The sequence below is a fragment of the Pseudorca crassidens genome, chromosome X (genome assembly GCF_039906515.1).
Source record: "Pseudorca crassidens isolate mPseCra1 chromosome X, mPseCra1.hap1, whole genome shotgun sequence".
Lineage (NCBI taxonomy): Eukaryota > Metazoa > Chordata > Mammalia > Artiodactyla > Delphinidae > Pseudorca > Pseudorca crassidens.
This window is the reverse complement of record NC_090317.1, coordinates 15702952-15726962: the sequence shown is the minus strand read 5'-3', so window position 1 is coordinate 15726962 and position 24011 is coordinate 15702952. Positions and strand designations below refer to the sequence as shown.

Below are 24011 nucleotides of genomic sequence, written 5' to 3'. Positions count from 1 at the left end.
TACATTTCTCAGAAATTATTGGTAAGTAGCCCCAGTTTGCTGGAAACCTAGCCATGAAGAACAGACAAATTACAAGACAGAATGTTCCTCAGTGTTGAGACCTGCTTCACAGGCCGGGCTCTTCATAAAAGCTGTTAAGAGCTTGACCCCTTCGAGATGCCTCTTAAAGTAATATCCATGTGTTTCCAAAGCATGAGGAAACCTGTATGTTATTGTCTAGGGTGAGACAAGTCCTTATAACACTTTCACTCACTGCTTTGCAAACTGCTGCATTTCCTCCCACCTTAATTTAATTCCTTCTCTTCCCTATTGCCCTATTCAATCCCTCAATTGACATGTCTGATCTCTGTAATAATATTCAAGTCCCCAAGAAAGTATAAAGCTGGGATTTTACTCTCTTTCTGTAAGCAGAACTAAGTTAGGAAGGTAAATCTTCTGCCAAGAAGTCAATAAAAATGACACGTGGCTATTATGTCATCTGGGGTGATCCACATCTCTGAACCCACACACCCCTCTGTGTGGAAGGGTCCAGTTTGCCAGGGTATGACAAAGCGGGGAGCTAATTAGACAGATGTCTGGTGTTGTAAGTCCATCTTCCAGATGACAACAGAGGAAGTGGCAATGCAGATATGGAGCAGCTTCTGGACTGAGTGGACATACACTTCCTCTAAAAACGTAGGTAAGCAAAGGCCCTAAGCAATAGGCAAGTGCGCTCACTCTTCTTCATTTGCAATTCAAAGGCCAGACCTTGTACTTCCTTTTGGTACTAACCCCAAGGTCATCATGTTGTGCTGGCAATGTCTTCACCTCTCAGATTGATCCTGGGGGGGTCGCCTCAGTGATAACGTATGACCAAATTAGAATGGGGCTGGAGTAGGGGAGAGTGGCCAAGATTGTGTGGTTTGAAAAAAGGGCTGTATTGTGCTCTGTTGCCCCCAGAAACAGCCTGGATTAGAATCAACATTAAAACCAAATTAAAGGGGTTTCCCTGGTGGTGCAATGGCTAAGAATCTGTCTGCCAGTGCAGGGGACACAGGTTTGATCCCTAGTCCGGGAAGATCCCACATGCCGCGGACCAACTAAGCCCGTGCGTGTGCCACGACTACTGAGCCTGTGATCTGGAGCCTGTGAGCCACAACTACTGAGCCCACGTGCTGCAATACTGAAGCCCGTGTGCCTAGAGCCCGTGCTCTGCAGTGAGAGAAGCCACCGCAATGAGAAGTCCGCGCACCGCAATGAAGAGTAGCCCCTGCTCGCCGCAACTAGAGAAAGCCCGCGCACAGCAACGAAGAACCAACGCAGCCAAAAATAAATTAATTAATAAATAAATTTAATTTAAAAAAACAAATTAGAGTTGAGTTAGATTTAAAACAAGATAACTTTGACACCTCCCATCAGGAAGATTCAATTGATCAAATTTTGCAATAAAATGCCTTCCTTTTGGTATTATCAGCATACATTCAATCCAATTCAGAAACTATATTTTTCCCTTTTAAGTATTACATACCGTGGGGGGGGGGTTGTTTCTTTTTGTTTTGTTTTTGTAGAGGCAACTGATTTTTTTTTTTTTTTTTTTTTTTTTTTTTTTTGCGGTACGCAGGCCTCTCACTGTTGTGGCCTCTCCCGTTGCAGAGCACAGCCTCCGGATGCGCAGGCTCAGCGGCCATGGCTCACGGGCCCAGCCGCTCCGCGGCATGTGGGATCTTCCCGGACCGGGGCACGAACCCGTGTCCCCTGCATCGGCAGGCGGACTCTCAACCACTGCGCCACCAGGGAAGCCTGAGGCGATTGATTTTTATTTTCTCCCCTCGACTATGCCCAAATCAACAGGTTTATTACTTATTTCCTGGGAGCAAGGGGGAAAGTTTTTGTCAGTCATAACCAAAAACAAAAAACCATTTGTTGAATTGTTTAATTCAACTAAATCAGGAAGCATCTTGCTCTGGGGTGGATTTTTAAATTTCAAGCTATCGTAATTACAAAACAAATGCATTTGTTTTAAAAGACACACCAACTATTTCATCCAGGTAAACAACAGAAACTGAAAATATCCTTTTTACACATTCTCCTAGTTTATGCATAGACTAGAAAAGAGTGAAAGGCTTTCCTGATTTTTCAAGTCCAAGAGGAATCCGTCCAAACCGTTTCTATTATTAGCACACAAAATGGTAGCTAAAGAAGTTACTGTGGTTAACAACTGAATAATTCATAGTCTCGGAAGAATTCTGTTGCTTTGTCTTCTCCACTTCCTCTTTAGAACTGGATCCCCAAACATATTTCTAATCCTGAGTTGTCATAAAGGCAACCATATACAAATTCTTCTCAGCACTTAAAAATTGGCCACACTAAGCACTGAGAACTACAGCAAGACATTAAGCTGGAGACTTAATAGGATCTCTTATAACCAGTTCGTGAAACTCTTAAGATTACACATATATTGTCAGAAATTAGAGTCACAGGTTCCAGTCTGTGTCCCATGGATATCACTGGGCTATAACATCACTGAAATTTAAACTGCCTTTATGCAGTCTTCCAAATAAAATATGTAAACACAGTAAATATGACCTACAAATAATTTTAAATACATTTCAACACCCTCTAATCTAAATTCAAATTATTTTCTATGAAGTGAGGCACTGAGAATTTCAAGTCTGGAAAAAGAAAAAAAACACTTCAATTAGTGAGTGAAAGAGGTTAATAATGTTGACAGGATGAACATTTCTGCTGTTCGCCATGACAAGAGAGGTCAAGCCCACCACCACTCTTCATCTAAAATTCCCAGAAACTGTCAACTTTATTTTGTCTTCAGAAGAGGGATGTTAAGAATTAGAAAATATGTAGGGATTTTAACCTTTGACTTTATTTTCCAGAAACGTTTTTCCAAAAACAAGCGATCTTTGCCAAATAAAGCACAGACCTGAGAAACAAAATGGGTGGATATTTTGTTCCTGGTTTAAGTTTCATCCCCGTCTAAATTCTCAGTGTGGGAATTCCCTGGCGGTCCAGTGGTTAGGACTCCGTGCTTTCACTGCCAAGGGCCCTGGTTCTATCCCTGGTCGGGGAGCTAAGATCCCGCAAGCCGCATGGCACGGCCAAAAGTTTAAAATATATATATTTTATATATATATTACATATACCTAATAAGTGACTACCTCAGGTTAGTTCAAGTCCAAGACTCAAGCTCTTAGCCACTGTACTACTATACTACTTCTCAAGAACAAAGCTTCCCTGACCGGGAATCAGACCCAGACCAAGGCAGAGAAAGTTACAAATTCTGGCCACTAGACCACACAGCATGTGTTGGGTTGCCTGATCCCACACCAAAAAGGCCCTGATGGTTATGTTTGGCAGTCTGCTTTTTATAGTTTTTGTCTCCTGCTGATTTCATTGCTTCCATGTTACACATAGATATAGACTCTTTCTGCCATCGCCAGCAAGTCTAATCTAGAGCAACTTCTCTTCTCCCTTTATCACAACTTTCTATTTAAACGCTGTTTTCCAGTTTACAAAGTGCTTCCACATACCTTATCTCATTTAATCTAATTTGCTATTTCTAACCAGTATGGGGATGAGCAACCAGATTACCCATAATTCCAACAGGCTTCAATAAATAAAAGTAATTAGGCTCTGAGTGAGGGTCTGAGGCAGTCTCCTAGGAATAAAAGTGCACAAGTCTAAGGACAAAGATGGGGCATCTCTTTTGCAGCCCGGAGCTTCCCCGACCATTCAGTCATTCTAGCAATCATTCATTTAATGAACATTAACTGAGCACCTGCTATGTGCCACGTTCTGTACTGATTGCTGGCGTTATATGATCAAGTTCTGGTTCCTGCCTTTGAGAAGCTCCAAGGCTAGTAGAGACGGAAATGTGTCCACAGATTACCATGGTGAGAGTGGGCAGGTAGCGAAAAGGTAGCTGGGCACAAGGGATTATGGGAAAATGGATGCTAACTGCCCAATCCAGCAGAGATTTCCTAGACAATCCGATGCTGAGGAGGTTCTCAGCTTGGGGGCAGACACTAGAGGTTGCTAGATGGCTGAACTCTAGATAAACCAGGGAAATAGTTGTTGACTCTGGCTGTGCATTAGAATCACCTGGGGAGCTTTCAAAACCAAATAATAACTTCAGAAAACTTTGGGGCAGCACTTACTCAAGCCAAACATATACACACCCTATGGCCCAGCAGTTCCATTCCTATGCATAAACCCAGCAGAAATGTGCACCAGAAGACATGCGCAGGAATATTCATAGTAGCATTGTTCATAGCAACTCCAAACTGGAAACAACCCAGATGTCCATCAACAGGTGAATGGATAAACAAAATAGCGGACATGCACATGGTGGAATACTACTAGCAATAAAAAAGAAAGAATGACATGGGGAACTCGTACAAATATTACCCTGAGTGAGAGAAATCTTATACAAACAGATACATACTATATGATTCCACCCATATAAAGTACAAGACAGAAAAAAAGGAATCTATTGTCTTAGAAGTCAGGGCAGTGGTGCCCACTGGTGAGGGGTAGTGACTGGGAAGGGGCACAAGGCAGGTGGCTTTTGAATGCTGATGATGGTGTGTTTCTTAATCGGTGTGCTGACTGTACAGATGTGTTCAGTTTGTAAGGATTCATCAAACTCTACTTAGGATTTGTGCAGTTTCCTGAATTCATGCTATATGGCAATAGAAAATTCATTTAAACATTAAAAAAAAGAACAAGAAATACCAAGGCCTGGGTCTCACTGCAGACCAATTAACCCAAAAGCTCAGTGTGGGGAGATCCCAACATTTGTATTTTTAAAAAACACCCCAGGTGGCTCTAATGTGCAGCCACGTGTGCAAACCAAGGTTAGGCGTTCCTGTATGTATCAACAGCTCCTCTGGGGGGATAGCCTGGCACGTAGCAAAGGGAACAAGTTCTGAAGTAAGGTACGTCAACAATTACATTCTGGCTCCATTTTGCACTGGCAGTGTGTGGCATTTGTCTGCATCATCCCCAAACCTCAGTATAATGGGAACAATATCCCCTCCCTCCCAGGATTGTTGTGAGGATTAAATAAAATAATATACTTAAAGCACCTAGCACAGTACCTAGAACATAATAGGTGCTTGAGAAATGGTAGGTACTCAACTCCTTTTCCTCCTTCGTGTCTAAGTTCCAGTGATGAGCAGATTGCTGTTAACGAACAAAACTCACGCTCTCCAATTTCCCCTCCTGAATGAGTTTCTTTGTAAAGACTGAAGTAATATTATACTTGGGCTAGTGATGTCAAACGAATGTCGGACACTTCTGGGCCCTGGTCGCTCACTCTGTTCAGCACCTGCTACCCCGGAAGGTGAACGGAGGGGCGGCAGACTGTAGGTAAATACAAACCGCAGACTCTCCTTTGGAAAGCTTTGTCCCTGTCCTCACTCCTAAGAACAGCACTAGCCACGTGAGTTGGCAAAAAGAATAGAAAAAATTAATAGCTTGGAAGGCATACCATCCATGAAATGTGCCAAATGAAACACTTTTGTATAAAATGTCATGTTTTCGTAAAAACAAACAAACAAAACAGAATCCTGGGCTGAGAGCAGGAGATTCAGGTGAGAGTTTTGATGATACCACCCGTCAGCTGTATGACTTTGCTTCACTAAACTTTTCTGTTTCTCTGGCCAATGAAAGTAATGCCATCTCTCCTACAGCCTTTACAAGGGCACAGTGAGTTTCAGATAAGATAAGTAGAAAGCTTTCCAAAAACTGAAGCAGCAAAGAAAGGCAAGACTGGAAATTTACTTTTTTCCAAACTCCAATCACCAACCACCACCCTCCCTCCCCAAGACTGAGAACTCTCTGATATTAACTGCTCCAAGTGTACGCAGAGACTCCACCAGCCTGAAGCTCGCTTATGTAAGAAGAGACTGCAGCACTGCCTGGCATGTAGCATAATACTTTGCTTAAGAGAAATCCTTGGAAATGCCTCAGCTGAAGTACAAGGGCAAGCCCAGGCCTTACGTTTTGGAGACAGGCGCTCTCAGTCACGGAACACCAGAACTGTGGCTCGAGCAAATGATGTCATCCGAGCTCCTCTTACCATGGTCAATGTCAAAAATTAAGACAGGAAGTTCAAGGACAAATTGTGGGGTTCCCAGGCAAATATAAGTTAGAAAAGCAGTTTGGACCTTAGAATCTTGCCTTAAAAGTTGTCTCCTATTCTGTAATGGTTTTTGGTTTATGTGAAGCTTTTCTTGACAAAAATATACATAGTTGCATAGAAAAATATATTCCCTTAGGACTCTATTTTTACTCCCACTACGCATTAAGAAAAGAAAAAAAAATCATGTGAGTCACCCCTAGATTCAAAAACAATATCAAACCAAATGTAAATATATAAGATTCTCGAAGAGACAGAGATAAACTTAAGGGCTCTCCACTCTAGAGCTAAGAAACGAAATCGCTCACATACCTGTTGGGTTCCTAAATGACTGGAAAATGAAAACTCGAAATTAACCACAGGCACGTTGAACACCTTGGAGATACAGGACTTTCCCCATCCACAGACCATTCCTGCGACAGACCTGTGTACTCAACACCGAAAATACCCCCAAATGTACAGATGCCGGGGGTTGAGGGGTGGGGGGAGGTCAAGTTAGTATCAAAAAAATAGTACTGTTGACTACCGCCCTGGTTCCGGGGGAAAGAAGGAATCCGGTCTGATGCAAAGCTCGCGGCCAGAGGCGGACAACTCGCCCCTAAGTTTGGCGCTTCCCAGCTCTCCGCCCGCGGCCCCCGCCCCCGCTCCCCGCACCCCGGAGCTCAGAGCCCCGCGAGGCCCTGGCGGAGGACGGACCCCGCGGCCACGGCCCGGGGAGGAAAGGCGGCTCCTCTCCAACCGGGGTCCTTCGCCCCCACCCCAGGCCCTCGCGCGCTTCCCTTCCCCTGACGCCCTCGCCCCGGGGCAGGTCACCTGGCTCGGCCGCTGCCCGCTGCTCCTCCGGTTGCTCGCTCGGTCCAGCCGCGCCGCCGCCGCCTCCGGGAAGCCGCTCGCCCTCCCGAGTCACGGGGCCGGCGAGCGGGCGGCCGAGCCCGTGCCAAGGCTGCGGGAACAGTTCCACCCGGCCGGAGCTGGGACCCTGCCCCGAGCGCGGCCGCCACCAGGGCGAAACTGGAGAGCTGGGCTCGGCTCTCCGGGGCGGGGAGGGGTGGCTGCAACTTTGCTCCTGGACGCGGGCGAGGAGGAGGAGCCCGTCTCCAAACTCCGTGCAGCGCCCGCAACCTCTCCAGTCCGGGGATTTTTTTTAATGCCACCCTTTTTTTTAATATAAAGGGAAGGCAGATTCTTGCCCTCAAGTTCTTGTTTCCAGAGCGGCGGGGCCGCTGGGAGGGCGGAAAGCTGGGTGCGGGAGACGCGCCCCGCTGGGTGCGCTGGCGGCGAGCCGGTCGAGGGCGCGAGGGGCAGCGGCGGACGGGCAGCGGCTGCCCTGGGAAGCCGCCTTCGCGGCCGCTCCGGACCCTGCTCTCAGTACCTCGCTGGCCCCCTCCAGCGCGGCGCCCAGAGCTCGGGAGGGAAAGCGGCCTGGAGGGACCGGGCCAGCGGCGTGGAAGCAGTGACCCGGACCTGGATCGCCGAAGTAGGAACTGGAAGTGACAGCGGCGCAGGGTAGAGCCGCCGCCGCCGCCGCCGCCGCCGCCGCCGCCGCCGCCGCCGCCCGGGTAGCTGTGGCAGCAGCAGAAACCGCGGAGCAGCGGCGGCCACACTGCGCATGCTGCTGCCGCCCAGTTCGGCCCCGAGCCCCGGGCTGCCGCCGCCTGGCCTGTAGCGGGCCTCTGCCAGAGCCTCGGGTGGGAATCCCGGCCTCACAGAGCAGCCCTGCCTGGTGGCCCGCTTCCTCCTCCAGCCCCCGACGCAGTTCGGACCCCCCAAGCTCTTTGGTGAGCCGCTGAGACACCCCAGCAAGGAAGCGCTCTCCAGCGGCCCTCCACATCCCTCCTTTCCCCCAGCTGTCCTGGCTGCCCTTCCCGGACTCTCGGATAACAGGCCCCACATCAGATCGTCTCTTTGATGGAGAATGAAAAGGTTCGTGATAGATGGGAAATATTTCCGACCTTACTTGAAGTCCAGTTTTTACAGAAATACAATGCAGTCGGTAGATTAGGATGGCCAGAGTCATGGGTGTCATTTGATGTAACTCACGGCAATTCCAGTAGGAGTGTCAGATTGGCTCAACAGAAAGAAAAAAAAAAAGACCAACAACTTACAAAATCCTCTTTAGTCTTCCCACTAGCTCAAACTGAGCGGCTAAATATACAAGGCTTTCCCCAGCGGAAACTGATGGAAACGGGCCAGTTAAAAACAGTGTCCAACAGTGAGACATTACCAATCACTACTCCTGTCTCTTCATTTTACAGATGAGTCAACCGAGGCCGAGGGAAGGGGACTGTGACTTCTCCGAAAGAAGGTGGCAGGTTCAGGGTCTGAAGGAAGGTCTGCTGCTACCCACTGCAGCTACTGCTTTGTTGCCTGGCCTTCTGCCTCAGTCCAGGCACTTGGCTCCAGGAAGGCTTTGCTCTCCTAGAGCCGGAGCTCTCTTACCGGAGATTTCGCCTTGACTCATGAGGAGAGCAGCCCCTGGGAAACGGCAGATCGTCCATCCCACAGGCCCCACTTTGGGGAGGGCGCCCCTGCTGTTCCAGTGACAAGGCAGACAGGAGGCAGTGAGACGGAGGCAGTGAGACGGAGACAGGAGGGGGCAAAGAAAAAGCCATACTGATACCAGCTGATGAGAGAGACAGAGAGAAGGAGGGAGAAAGAGAGACAGAAGCACTAACTGAGCCTCACGTACATTCAATGATATCCTTCATGAACAAAACATCTTTTTTACAAAGTAGGGTTGGCCCAGGAGCAGAATAGGAGAGGGTAGGGTATCCCTGGCAATATGCGGGTCATAAGGGTGGCAGGTGACAAAGCAGAAGTACCTGTTGGGGATGAGGCAGGGAGAAAGGCTGGCTGAAAGGAAAACCAGAGGACTAGAGCTGAGACACACCAGTCCTTCCTGGGGCTGTAGCCAGGACCATGCAATCAGAGAGGTAGCACCCTGGCCACTCTCAAATGATCGCAAGAACTGTATCTGTCCCTGATTCCCGCCAAGTTCAAGCGCAGAACAAAGACAAAACTAGCATTGCTAGGACAGTGCTGTCAAGGGGCTTCCTGGTCACATTAGCGACACACCACCTAGACTTGAGGATTCTTCCATATGTTCTGGAAGATTTTCTCTTGAGGCCTGAGTGTCCTCCCTGCCCCCTCCATTCTGTAAATAAATAAATAAGAAAGATGTATTTGTTTTGCAGAAAAGGAAATACAAATGAACTATAAAGGCATGAGAGATATCCAAACTCACTAGGAATCATGGAAGTCAAATTATAGCAATAAATGAAATACCATTTTCACCCAACGTTTTAGCAAACATTGAAGATAAGTAATATCCAGGGCCACCAGGGACATGAAGAAGGCACTTTCTACACTATTGGTAAGAGTATAACTTCAGCATTTTTGTAGAGGAATTTGAGAGTATCAAATTTTCACACAGTAATTCCATTTCTATGAAGAAAGATGCAACAAGAATAATGACAGATGTGCACAAACCTCTATGTGCACATACAACATGATCCACTGGTATTTATCCCAGGAATGCAAGATTGATTTAACAGATGAAAATTAATCAGTGTAACACAACATAGCAGTACAATAAAGGACAAAATCAGTGGTCATCTTAACAGATGCAGAAAAAGCATTTGACAAAATCTGGCACCCTTTCGTGATAAAAACACTCAAAACCTAGGAATAGAAGGGAACACCTTCAACCTGATAAAGAGCATTGAAAACCCACAACTATCATGATGCTTAATGGTGAAAAATTGAAAGCTTCCCCCTAAGATCAAAAACAAGACTAGGCTGTCCACTCTCATCACTTCCATTCAACACTGTATAGAAGGTTTCAGCCAGGCATATTAGTCAAGAAAATGAAATAAAAGGCATCCAGATTGGAAAGGAAGAAGCAAAAGTATCTCTGTGCACAGATGACATGATTTTGTACAAGAAAATCACACGGAATCCAATAAACTATTAGAACTAATGAACAAGTTAAAGTTGAAGGACACAAGATCAATATACAAAAATCAACTGTATTTCTATGCACTTGCAATGAACAACCCAAATATGAAATTAAGAAAAAAATTATATTTGTAGTAGTATCAAAAGGAATAAAATACTTTGGAATAAATTGGACCAAGGAGATATAAGGTGTGTACACTGAAAATTACAAAACATTGTTGAATGAAATTTTAAAGACCTAAATCAATGGAAAGACATCCTGTGTTTATGGATCAGAAGACTTAATATTGTTCAGATGGCAATATTCCCCAAAGTAATATACAGACTGAACACAATCCTTATTAAAATTCCAGCTGGCTTTTTTGCAGAAATGGACAGACTTATCCTAAAATCTATACGGGCACACAAGGGATCCAGAATAGCCAAAATTATTTTGAAAATGAAGAACAACGTTGGAGGGCTCATGCTTTCTGATTTGAAAACTTACTACACAGCTACATTAAGCAATTCAGTGGGGGAAAGAATAGTCTTTTCAACAAATGGTGTTAAGACAACTGGATATCCACATGCAAAAGAATGAATTTGGACACCTATTTCACACCATACGCAAAAACTAACTCAAAATGGATCAAATAACTAAATGTAAGAGCAAAACTTGAACACTCTTAGACGAAAATGTAGGGGTAAATCTTCATGACCTTGCACCAGGCAATGGTTTTCTTAGCTATGACATCCAAAACACAAGCAACAAAGAAAAAAAGATGAATTTGACTTCATCAAAATTTTAAAACTTCGTGTTTCAAAAGATACTGTCATCAAAATACCAATGGCATTTTTTACAGGACTAGAACAAATAATTTTAAAATTTGTGTGGCAACACAAAAGACCCCAAATAGCCAAAAAAATCTTGAGAAAGAAGACCAGAGCTGGAGGAATTATGCTCCCTGACTTCAGACTATACTACAAAGCTACAGTAATCAAAAGAGTATGGTACTAGCACAAAACAGACACATTGATCAATGTAACAGAATAGAGAGCCCAGAAAAAAACCCACACACTTATGGTCAATTAACCAATGACAAAGGCGGCAAGAATATACAATGGAGAAAAGACAGTCTCTTCAATAAGTGGTGCTGGGAAAACTGGACAGCTACTTGTAAAAGAATGAAATTAGCACATTCTCTAACACCATACACAAAAATAAACTCAAAATGGATTAAAGGTTGGATACTATAAAACTCCTAGAGGAAAACATAGGCATAACACTCTTGGACATAAATCACAGCAATATTTTTCTGGATCCTTCTGCTAAAGCAAAGGAAATAAAAACAAAAATAAACAAATGGGACCTAATCAAACTTAAAAGCTTTTGTACAGCAAAGGAAACCATTGACAAAATGAAAAGACAACCTACTGAATGGGAGAAAATATTTGCAAATGATATGACCAATAAGGAGTTAATATCCAACATATATAAACAGCTCATACAACTCAACATCGAAAAAACAGACAACCAAATTAAAAACTAGGCAGAAGACCTGAATAGACATTTTTCCAAAGAGGAAATGCAGATGGCCAACAGGCACATGAAAAGATGCTCAACATCGCGCTAATCATCAGGGAAATGCAAATCAAAACCACAATGAGGGGCTTCCCTGGTGGCGCAGTGGTTGAGAGTCCACCTGCCGATGCAGGGGACACGGGTTCATGCCCCGGTCCGGGAAGATCCCACATGCTGCGGAGCGGCTGGGCCTGTGAGCCATGGCCGCTGAGCCTGCGCATCCGAAGCCTGTGCTCCGCAGCGGGAGAGGCCACAACAGTGAGAGGCCCGCGTACCGCAAAAAAAAAAAAAAAAAAAAAACACAATGAGATATCACCTCACACCTGTCAGAATGGCTATCACGAAAAAGAACACAGATAACAAATGTTGGGGAGGTTGTGGAGAAAAGGGAACCTTCCTACACTGTTGGTGGGAATATAAATTGGTGCAGGGCTTCCCTGATGGTGCAGTGGTTAAGAATCCGCCTGCCAATGCAGGGGACATGGGTTCGAGCCCTGGTCTGGGAAGATCCCACATGCCGCGGAGTAACTAAGCCCGTGCACCACAACTACTGAGCCTGTGTGCCACAACTAATGAAGTCCACGTGCCCTAGAGCCCACGCTCCACAACAACAGTAGCCACCGCAATGAGAAACCCGCGCACCGCAACAAAGAGTAGCCCCCGCTCACCGCAAGTAAAGCCCATGCGCAGCAACAAAGACCCAATGCAGCCAATTAATACATTTAAAATAAATAAATAAACAAACAAATAAATAAATTGGTGCAGTCACTGTGGAAAACAGTATGGAGGTTTCTCAAAAATAGAGTTTTGTAGAAATGTAGAAAATGTAGAAAACATTATATATTAGGTTTGTAGATTAGGTTTGTAGGTTTGTATATTAGGTGTATGTTAGGTTTGTAGGTTTGTATATTAAGTTTGTAGGTTTGTAGAAATGTAGAAAACAGTATGGAGGTTTCTCTAAAAATAGAACTACCATGTGACCCAGCAATTCCACTCCTGGGTATATAACCAAAAAAAGCAAAAACACGAATTCGAAAAGATACATGCACCCCAATGTTCATAGCAGCATTGTTTACAATTGCCAAGGTATGGAAGCAACCTAAGTGTCCATCAACAGATGAATGGATAAAGAATATGTGATACACACACACACACACACACACACACACACACACACAATGGAATACCACTCAGCCATAAAAAGAAGAAAATTTTACCATATGCAGCAACATGGATGGACTTGGCATTATGCTAAGTGAAATAAGCCAGACAGAGAAAGACAAATACTGTATTATATCACTTAGATGTGGAATCTAAAAAATACAACAAACTAGTGAATAAAACCAAAAAAAAGCAGACTCACAGATATAGAGAACAAGCTAGTGGTTACCTGTGGGGAGAGGGAAGGTGGGAGGGGCAATATAGGGGTAGAGGGGAAAAAAAGAGGTTATTATGGGATTATATGAAATCATGTGTGTGAAACTTTTGAAATTTGTAAAGCACTATAGAATTTAAAGGATTTTTCATTCAATAAAAAATAATTTTTAAAAATTAAATTAAATTAAAAAAAAGAAAAAGGGGAAATATTAGAAAAAAAGAGAAACTATCAAAGTCTGGGAGGTGCTTCAGAGATACCTTTGTCTCCTAGGTGTCTCAGCAGACTTCCCTGACTAGTTGCTAGCTGTGTGATCCCCTAGAGACCCTAGGACACTGTAGCCATATGAGAACACAAAGATGGAGGTCACTTGCAGAGGCCAGCTGGCCACCCAGAGGGTCAGAAGGCAACAGCTCTTTCATGTGGTCACTGTGCCCCACAACCAACACTCAAATTGTCAGTGTTCTGCTGCATCTCCAGCTTCATTTTTCTACATTTCCAAATTGACCATTTCAAGCTGCCACTCTTTTTTATATAAATAATAGTGTGTTCTTGGCAATAATCAAGCCCTGCTCTTCTTGCTTTTCATACATTAACAGTTTTATAGCGTCAACAAAAAAGTATTCAGCATGCCCTATACTAGGCACTGTCTGAGAGATACTCTAAAGTGACAAGATACGGAAACAATCTAAATACCCATCAGTGGGTGAATGGATAAAAAAAGATGTGGCATATACACACAATGGACTGTTATTCAGCCATAAGAAAGGAGGACATTCTGCCATTTGCGACAATAGGGATGGAACTGGAGCACATTATGCTAAGTGAGATAAGTCAGACAGAGAAAGAAAAATACTGTATGGTCTCACTTATTCGTGGAATCTAAAAAAGTCAAACATAAAAAAACAGAGTCAAATGGTGGTTACCAAGGGGTGGGGGTAGGGTATGAAAAGTGACGTTGTTTAAGGGTACCAACTTGCAAGGAGTAGCAAATATGCCGTAGTGCTCTAATGCCCGCTGTAGTGAACACAGAGAACAATATTGTACTATATTTAGGTGATGTGAGCTACAACGGCAGTTATATTACAATATATAAATCTATCAAAGTAACACATTGTACACCTTAAATTTACACCATGTTGTATGTCAAATATATTCAATTTTTAAATAATTAATTTTTTTAAGTTTGCAAATATTTATGTTGATGTCTGTCTCCCTAGCTACTTGGGAGCTTGAGACTGGATGGTCAGTATTCTTGGCTGCTTGAGTACACCCCAGCTTTGCTTTCAGTCTCATTCCTTATGTGCTGATTTTATTAGGCTTCCCTCGGGGTTCTAGGAGTGCCTTGGTATGGCTGCTATACACCCCTTACAGACATAATTTTGCTTTTTTTTTTTTTACAGGCATAATTTTGTGTACAAAACTACCTAGTAATAAGAGTGTGAGCAGCTATTATGCGTGTCTTATGTGCAGTGACATATGAAGTGTGTTCTAAGTGCATTATTTCATTTGATCTTTAAAACAATCCTATGCAGTAGATATTACTAATGTCTCCATTACACAGATGAGGAAACTGGAGCAGAGAGAGGCCAAGTAACTTTTCCCAGAGTCACACAGTCAGAGTCAAGACTCTGACCCAAGTCTGTCAAACTAGAGAAGGTATGTGCTTAACCATGATGCCAGATATTGCCTCCTTACAATATTCATCTGATGCTCAGGCCAGCCTGAATTATCAAAAAGAAATCAAAATATGCCTGGTGCCTTTCATGTAAGAAATGAAAATTATGTTATACTTTTTTAGAAAGATTTGTATCCAAAGTGGCTAAAAATTAATGGAGTAAGCATTAGTTATCAGAAAAATCCACTTATGTGAAATGACTCATTCTCCAACAATGCCAGACCCAGGAGGTGTTCCTTTTTTTCTTTTTTTAAAATTTATTTATTTATTTATTTATTTTTGACTGTGTTGGGTCTTCGTTGCTACGCACGGGCTTTCTCTAGTTGCAGAGAGCGGGGGCTACTCTTCATTGCAGTGCGCGGGCTTCTCATTGCAGTGGCTTCTCTTGTTGCGGAGCATGGGCTCTAGGCGCACGGGCTTCAGTAGTTGCGGCTCACGGGCTCAGTAGTTGTCGCTCGCGGGCTCCAGAGCGCAGGCTCAGTAGTTGTGGAGCACGGGCTTAGTTTCTCCACGGCATGTGGGGTCTTCCTGGACCAGGGCTCGAACCCGTGTCCCCTGCATTTGCAGGTGGATTCTTAACCACTGCGCCACCTGGGAAGTCCCCCAGGAGGTGTTTCTGTATCATCTAGTATTCTTAGAACCACAAATAAGCTCGGTATACCTTCTGACAGCTTCAGAGTGCATAAATCACTGGCAACCTCACCATGTTTTTATTTATCAAATAAAAAAGAAAATACCATTATCTGCTCATAGCAGACATGATTCCATAAGGGATATAGAGTAGGTTACACCTACCTCAAAAGCCATACACACTCATGTGCCCATGCACAAACACACACACACAGAGTGCTAAAATTTGGCAATAGGGAAATCCGGAATAAAATATTCAGAGACAAGCATAGCTTGATGCTATGGCTAACTTTAGGAAAAATTCTGAAGGAAGCAAAATTTATCTGGGGCAAAGGTACTTGTACTACTACTACTAATAGCTAACACTTGGAGAAGACTTACTATGTAACACGCACTCTTCCGGGACACAGATTCATTGAAATCTCACACCAATCCTATGAGACAGGAGCTGCTATTCTTCCCATTTTACAGGTGGGGAGACTGAGGCAGAGAGGCATAGTAAAGTAATATGCCCAACGTCATAAACCTACTAGTGGGAGAAAACTGAGATTTGAACCTGAGCAGTCTAATGTCCGAATCCAGGCTCAAACCACTACTAATGCTTCTCCACAAGTAATACTACTAATGCACATCTACACTTCTTATGTCCTTGATCCTGTGCTGAGCATTCTACATACATTACTTCATAGATCTTTGGAGGTTGGAGGTCTTAGCTCTAAATTATTATGCAGTATCTCATTTGATCCTTACCACAACCCCATAAGGTAGCTATTATTGTGTCCATTTTACAGATAGAAACACTGAGGCACAGAGACATTAAATAATTTGACACACAGGCGAAAGTATCACCTCCTTTTCAGCAACACCCCCTATACTTACTGTAAGGATCCACATAACGTAAAAGAATGCAACGTAACTTAATTTACAATTTCTACCTCAGGGCCAGGTTCTTTCAAGGCCTCTGTTCTACTAAAGTGTTAGTGGGAAAAAGTGACAATAAGTTTTCCACTCTTCCCAACTCAGGGGGATTACAGTAACCCTCTGCAGCAGCCAGTGGCCTGCTTTGGGCTCCACTTAAGTAGGGACTCACACCATACAAGCTCTGGCACCGGAAGCCTGCTTTCAGGGCTTGGGTGCTATTTTTTAAAGGTACCATATTTTGGTTTTGTTTTTTGTTTTGTTTTTAATTGAAGTATAGTTGCTTTACAATGTTGTGTTAATTTCTGCTGTACAGCAAAGTGATTCAGTTATACATATCCATACATTCTTTTTTATATTCTTTTCCATTATGTTTTATCACAGGATATGGAATATAGTCCTCTGTGCTATACAGTAGGATAAAAGGTAACATATTTTGCTCTCTTTTTCTTTTCTTTTCTTTTTTTTTTTTTTTTTTTTGGTGGCATGCAGGATATTAGTTCCCTGACCAAGGATCGAACCCTTTCACCCTGCAGGGGAAGCGCAGAGTCTCAACAACTGGACCACCAGGGAAGTCCAGAAGGTACATATTTTGAATTTTTATTTTGTTTTGTTTTGGAATTGGTTTCTGGAAAAGACAAACTAGCAAGCCACAACTGGGGACCACCAATCTTAACCATGGTTTCCATAAAATGCTTCCTCTGTTTCACAGTGAAAATAAACCAAGTACTTTTACTACAACACCATCTTCATTAGCAGAGTGAAAAACGATGACCACGAGGAAGGCAACCTGGGTGGGCTTACCTCCACTTGAAGGGCTGCACATCCTTTCAGGAAGTCATTGATGTTGTTGGTGCAGTCAGCTTCAGTTTGGGGCTCCAGACAGTACTAGGGAAACAGAGTCAAATGTCACTTGGAGACTGTCATCACATGTGGGTCACATCATTGCATCGCTCACTGATAAGTAGATAAGGTAGGCTTTTTAAGGCGGGGCCAACATTGCTGTCAATCCAGGAAGAGAAATTAACCACTGAAGGAAGTGATGCAAAAATCTAAACGGTCGGTCTTGTTTCAAATGTCACGAAACCCTTAGTCCCAAGCCGTCTCTACTTACAAACTTTTTCTCATGCTTTCTGCCAAAGTGTAGTAATAGCAAATTAGAGAGACCCTGAAAGTTTTCTGATCCTGGTTCCTGCTTCCAACCTATTACCACCCTCCCTCCTCCTCATGATAATTTATTAAAAAGTATATTTTCCCCTTCACTGTTCTCCACATTTGATCACATTTCTCAACATTTTCCCACCATTTTATCACTGTTTTTCAAGTTTGAGAAATTATAAGCAAAAGAACTGTACTCAGCCTCACATTCCCTGCTGACCTTAAGAAAATAATAGTAGGGCTCCACCTTTAAACTTACTTAAAGTGCCCACTTTTTTTTTGTTTTTTTTTTGGCCGCATCAGGTCTTAGCTGCGGCATGAGGAATCTTTAGTTACGGCATGTGGGATCTAGTTCCCCGACCAGGGATTGAACCCAGGCCCCCTGCATTGGGAGCGTGGAGTCTTAACCGCTGGACCACCAGGGAAGTCCCAGTGCCCACTTTTTAAATCACATCCTCGTGACCATGGGTTTCCAACATTCACAATTTTGGATTTTTAAAAGAGAGTAAGGTTAGTTTCACTTTGAACACACGTTGCATTTGAAACATATATTTGGTTTCTATTGTTTTAACAGAATGTGTTGTAACATTTTGGATTATTTCTCCTGGTTGCTAAATAGCCTTTCTTTCTTTCAATGGATATTTTATTTCTTTGTGAAGAAAATCTACACTGAATTTAGTCATACCGTCAATAAACACCATCTGTATCTCTTATAAATCATCCCATTTTTCCTCAGACTCACATGCACCCCAAGTTCAAAACATGTCCTCAGTACACAGGGAGGTGTAACATGCATCTCTATGACAGAGCAAGCTCGTGACATGGGTGTTCTCCTTGTCCCTCGCACCAGTGGTGTAACAGGTTTTTACTGTACTAATCTTCGGTGGCCAATTACTAAAGGATAACATTTCATTTTCCGACTTTTTCCAACTACAATAACAGAAAGAAAGTCGAAGTCTTAGAAAGAGATTAAAGTAGGAGCGTCCTGTGACCCAGGCAATCGAAAATCTCCAGAGTGACATTATTGCTGCTCTCTTGTGGTAAGCAACCCCAAAGATACTGCAAATTTCCCTTACCTTTTCTATAGAGCCAGGCCTAAGTCTGTTGATCAGTTTGCATAGCACTACCCCATTTTTCAGCGAGGACTTCAAGAACTCCTCCGGATCACAGATGGTCTTTTTGGGGGAATCTAATACTCCCAAAGATATAAGCCATGTCACGATGCGTTCTTCTGGATTCATTACTGAGGACTGTACACTCCGAACAGCTCTCTGGGGCAGCTGCAAGGACTAAGCCACATCCGCGATTGCATCTGCTGTTGTCTTCCTTTTTATGAGTTCTCTTCTCGTGCTTGCAGCGCAAAGCTCTAAAAGAACTTTTCTTAGACAACGGTGGAAGCCACTCCAATTATGGGATTTGAAAACCACAGAGCTCACACTCAGAGATGTGGAAATAGAATGAATGGGGGGAAAAAGAGTCCTGGATAACACTGGGTTTCTTTTTCAAAATCTGCAAAACAAATTCATTGGGATTAAAAAAGAAGAAGAAGAAATACATACACACACACACACACACACACACACAAAAAAAAAAAAAAACCAACGGGTGCAAGGAGCTGTAAAGGAAGGAAGTGAGGAGGCTGCCGGGGAGGGAGGAGAGAGAAGGAAGCGAGTGCTCTGGGAAAACAGAGGTAAGCCAGCACTTCAGGGGACCTTAGAAATGAGATACTCATGGGCCAGTCTGGGAAGAAGCTGTCAATATATAGTCTAGCCCCAGTGAAAATCTGGTTTCTGTCAAGAGGAAGATGCCAACTGGCTCTTAGGTCAGACAGATCTGAGCCTCGTGGGGAGCTGTGCTGGCACAACAGGGCTCAAAGAAGGTAGGCTGGGAAATTCTTCCAAGAAATGGCCACATGTCCTCACACTGTCTCACCGAGATGATATGTCACAATCATGCCTTGCAAAACATGTTGAGTGGCACAGTGACAACATGCCAAGCAGAGGAAGATTGTGCCTGCCGTCAGCCATCACTGTGTATAAGCACAAGCTAGAAGAATGGCATTTTACTTTGCAGCCAAAAAGCTATGTTGAGGGAAATAGACTAAGGATAACATCTGACATCCTGTTTACTTGCATTCTTGAGTGATTCTTTTTCTGGACCTGGTTCCACTACACAATCCAGCTGCAGTACCCTTAGCAAAGCCTCAGACACAGTGACATCAACGGGTAAAAAGCACTTGAAAACAGAGCTTTTGAGAACAAAAGAACACTTGTCCTCTGTCTACACTACAGTCTAGAAAGTTGATGTTTCCCCAACAAGAAACACTGCCTTAAAAATCCTGCTCTGGGAAAAAACTGGTCTATAACAAGAGATCTGAACTATTCTTAAACATCTTCATAACCAGTTAAAATAGTCATATTATTGGGAAATGTATGATAAGGCCAACAGTATAGCCTCATCTGGGCAAATGCGTGGTAGTCGGCATTACCACCCTCTCCTAGTGCATGGGATCCTGCTAAGCTTCAGAATCTTTTCAACGCAGTTTTAGGCATCTACTACCAAATAACCAGCTTAGATAATCCTGCTGCCTGTTTTCAAGGCTTCCCCTTCTTACCCTGTAGTAACACTTGCCAGACTTTACTATTATCACTTGTCGATCTGTCTCCTCCACCAGAATGTACCCTCCCCTAGAGGAGGGGTCTTGTCTGCCTTAATGAACACTGTCCCCAGCAGAGTGCCTGGTACACAGTAGATGTTTTAATGGCTTAAAACAAACATGTTTTCCTTGCTAATGATTTTTATACTTTTACTGAGATATAATTGACATAATGAATTGCACATATTTAAGTTGTATGATTTAACGAATTTTGACATATGTATACATCCCGTGATACAATCACACACACACACACAATTCAGATAAACCTTTCCATCATCCCCAAAAAGTGTTCTTGTGCCCTTTCAACCCCATCTTCCCTCCCTTCCCCCAAAATCCCAGACAACGAACAATCCCCTTTCAATCCCTATAGATTAGTTTGCATTTTCTAGAACCTTATATAGAACTTTCTTTTGTCTGGCTTCTTGCACTTAACATCATCACTTTGAGATTCATTCATGTTGCTGTGTCTATCAATAGTTCTACAAGAAAGATTTGACCTCCAAATATTTGGTTTGATATAATTATATTTATGAACAAAATAGGTATAGTCAATCAGAAGTTATAATTGACTTTTGACCAATGACCCCATCTATGTAATGGAAATAAAACCAAAATCCATGTGTTGATCAATAAAATTCTTAAATCTGACCTGCTTAAACATATTTTGATATGTCATTTGGCCAGTTTTCATGACTGCTCATCAAAATTGTACTCTATAGACAAACAAATCTCACAGTATTATTGAGGTATCACTTACATTTTTTGGTGAAGAACAAAACCTGAGTAATTTCAGGAACCCAGTCCAGTCCAAAATAGGCTTGAGCCCACTGGGGTCATCAGGGTGAAAATCCACCTCATTTTAGACACTGGCTATAGTAAATTACTGTAAATAATAATCAGAAAGGCAACTCCACCTCCTCAAGGCAGAAGAAACAGTTCTACTAGCATAAAGATTGGAAGTTAGGGTTGGTATGGTCAAATGTCAAGAAAGCAAGGCATTCCAGGACAGTAGCAAGCATACGGGTGAAATGACTAACCATGGAACACAGGGAAATGGAAAGCAGTTGATGAACTGGGGGAACAGAGTGGGGGGTTGAAAGACTGGAGATCACAGTGGCACAAAGCACAGGCTTTACACAAGAGTGTGAAAAAATAAAGTAAAATAAAACAAAACAAAATAAAATAAAATACTATACAAAAGTTATCTTGTCAAGATTGGAAGAAGAGAATGGCAGAAGTAAAGGTGGAATAAATGTATCCTGGACTTGCATGAAATTGCATCCGTGGCTCATTTAATTCAATAAGAAGCCTAAGTTTTCTCTTCCATTGTATGAATATTAGAGTCTATCCATTTTGATGAGCAGCATTACCTGCTCTCCTCCTGCTATACAGAAATCTATCAAACGTTTTACCTAAGCACACAACATAATACCAAATATGAAATCGATTTCATAGTAACCTTAAAATGTAGACATTGAACTTTCTGAAAAGATGCTTTAAGTCCAAGTTCTATGAACTGGACTGTAATTTTGAATTTCTATAATCTTGGTATTGTATTCCAGTAATATTGCCCAGATTGGTTAAAAGGTGACCAGTATGGGCTTCCCTGGTGGCGCAGTGGTTGAGAGTCCACTTGCCGATGCAGGGGACACGGGTTCGTGCCCCAGTCCAGGAAGATCCCACATGCCACGGAGCGGCTGGGCCCGTGAGCCATGGCCGCTGAGCCTGCGCGTCCGGAGCCTGTGCTCCGCAACGGGAGAGGCCACAACAGTGAGAGGCCCGCGTACCACAAAAACAAAAAAAAAAACAAAAAAACGGTGACCAGTATGGGGATTTCCCTGGTGGCGCAGTGGTTAAGAATCCGCCTGCCAATGCAGGGGGCACGGGTTCGATCCCTGGTCCGGGAAGATCCCACACGCCACGGAGCAACTCAGCCCGTGAGCCACAACTACTGAGCCCACACACCACAACTACTGAAGCCCACATGCCTAGAGCCCGTGCTCCGCAACAAGAGAAGCCACCGCAATGAGAAGCCCGCCCATCGCAACGAAGAGTAGCCCCCGCTCGCCGCAACTAGAGAAAGCCCACGTGCAGCAACGAAGACCCAACACAGCCAAAATTAAAAAAAAAAAAAAGTGACCAGTATATGCTCTATTTTGCAAACTGTATTTTTTGCAGATTTTTTCAGGTTAAAATTATACATAGCTATCACCCAAAATAAAGTAGAACATAAATTATGAGCATATTTTTTAAAAAGAACAAAGGTCTGTGGTTCTACTTCAGATCCTTAGTACCACACACCGTGGGCCACTGAACCTGCCTCCTCATTGGTTTTCCCACCTCCATCCTCTCATCCTAATGAACTCTCTGGCAGAGCACACTTTGGTTGATTTTCCAAAGCGCCTGTTTAATAGTGTAATATTCCTGCTCAAAAACTCTCTAAGCCTCTCCACCACCTAAAACCATGATTTACAAACGACAATGTACAAAAATAATCACCTCTTGCGAGGGAGGGAGGAGAAAGGCATGACAGTGGAACCTGAGCCCAAATCGCTAATATTATATTAAAAATAAAAAGACCGGGCTTCCCTGGTGGCGCAGTGGTTGAGAGTCCGCCTGCCGATGCAGGGGACACGGATTCGTGCCCTGGTCCAGGAGGATCCCACATGCCGCGGAGCGGCTGGGCCCGTGAGCCATGGCCGCTGAGCCTGCGCGTCCGGAGCCTGTGCTCCGCAACGGGAGAGGCCACAACAGTGAGAGGCCCGCGTAATGCAAAATAAAAAAAAAGACCTACAGGAAATAAGGCAAATGTTAACATTTGTTAAAAGTGATTTTTGGGTACACTGGAACCTATTATATTACTTTCTTTACTTTTCTGAATTCGGAATATTCATAATTGATTTTTTAAAAATTTAAATCTCCTGGGGCACTTGTTAAAAAGATTTGGGGGCTCAGTTCTCTAATACTCTAGTTCAGAAGATACACAATGGGAGAAAGGAATCTATATTATTAAAGTATCCCCTTGATTCTGAGGCAGGTGGACCACGGTCACACTTGGAGGAACAAGTTGGTTTATAACCTTACACTCCACCAAAATTTCTGCCAACACCTGGGTCATTTCAATATTCACAAGAACAACCACTCAGTTTCTTGACCTCCTGTACCTGTAATTGATATAGTACCTCTCAGCCCCTCTCTATGCTGTGAAAATGGATCTGGGGCCTTTCAATATATTTTCCCTTGCCAGCTGGTGCGATATGAAGTTTTATCAGTAGATGGTGGTGGAAAGACCTGGCAGGAAGAAGGGGTTTTAATCGCTGTGTCCTGTGTGCTCCCCCCACGGGCTCCTGCCGAGACCACCCCCTTTGCTAGTGCTTGCCGTCTGTGCACTGGCTTCCTCAATGCACAGCGGGGAGCAGCTTCCCCTGGCACCACCCTTGGGTGGTTCTGTAGCAAAGTGTCTCTAGTGAGACACCTCCCCTGTGAACGGGAAACATCCTAGAGAGGCACATTTTCAGCAAGTTCCAGAGGGTGGATGTCCAGCAAGTTCCACTGACTCAGCACCACAGGCGACTCCTCTAACAAGGCCTGGATATCAGCTGTACACGGAAAGAGGGGTTATCACTGCTCTATGGGTAGTGACTATTATATATCGTTTTTATATTGTCTGCTATTGTATATTATATCTGGTATTCCTAGAATTCCCTTTACTTCTCACTAGCCAATCTCTTATTATCCAATCCCCTATTATCGTTAATAATTCTTGATGTTAAACTTTTCCTCTTAAAATTCCCCTGTGGTTTCTCTGTCCTGATTGGACCCAGATGAACATGCGTCATCATCTTCGGTGAACACACCTCCACTTTAGCCAACCACTTGCAAGGTCACACCCTGTACTTTGTCATCGCATAAACTTCTCTGCCTCCTGAATCATGAATT

At 43.6% G+C, this 24011-nt stretch overlaps 1 protein-coding gene and 1 long non-coding RNA gene across 15 annotated transcripts in view; one reads left to right on the top strand and one right to left on the bottom strand.

The window, feature by feature from the left end:
- The window catches only part of ARHGEF6 (Rac/Cdc42 guanine nucleotide exchange factor 6), a 119114-nt gene extending 100091 nt beyond the window's left edge, over positions 1 to 19023 (bottom strand). For 4 of the 14 annotated variants that reach the window (XM_067723841.1, XM_067723838.1, XM_067723846.1 and 1 more), the window contains exons 1-2: positions 18490 to 18673; positions 17060 to 17143 (exon numbers count right to left, since the gene is read on the bottom strand). In XM_067723841.1, coding sequence (XP_067579942.1) covers positions 17060 to 17143; positions 18490 to 18654 — 249 coding nt within the window. In that variant the 5' untranslated portion in view covers positions 18655 to 18673. The other 10 variants (XM_067723836.1, XM_067723839.1, XM_067723843.1 and 7 more) reach the window with 7 other exon arrangements.
- Positions 7683 to 18502, top strand: LOC137217217 (uncharacterized). The gene is made up of 3 exons (XR_010940060.1): positions 7683 to 8059; positions 16748 to 16838; positions 18356 to 18502. It is a non-coding gene; the product is annotated as an uncharacterized lncRNA (long non-coding RNA).
- Positions 19024 to 24011: the final 4988 nt, after the last annotated feature.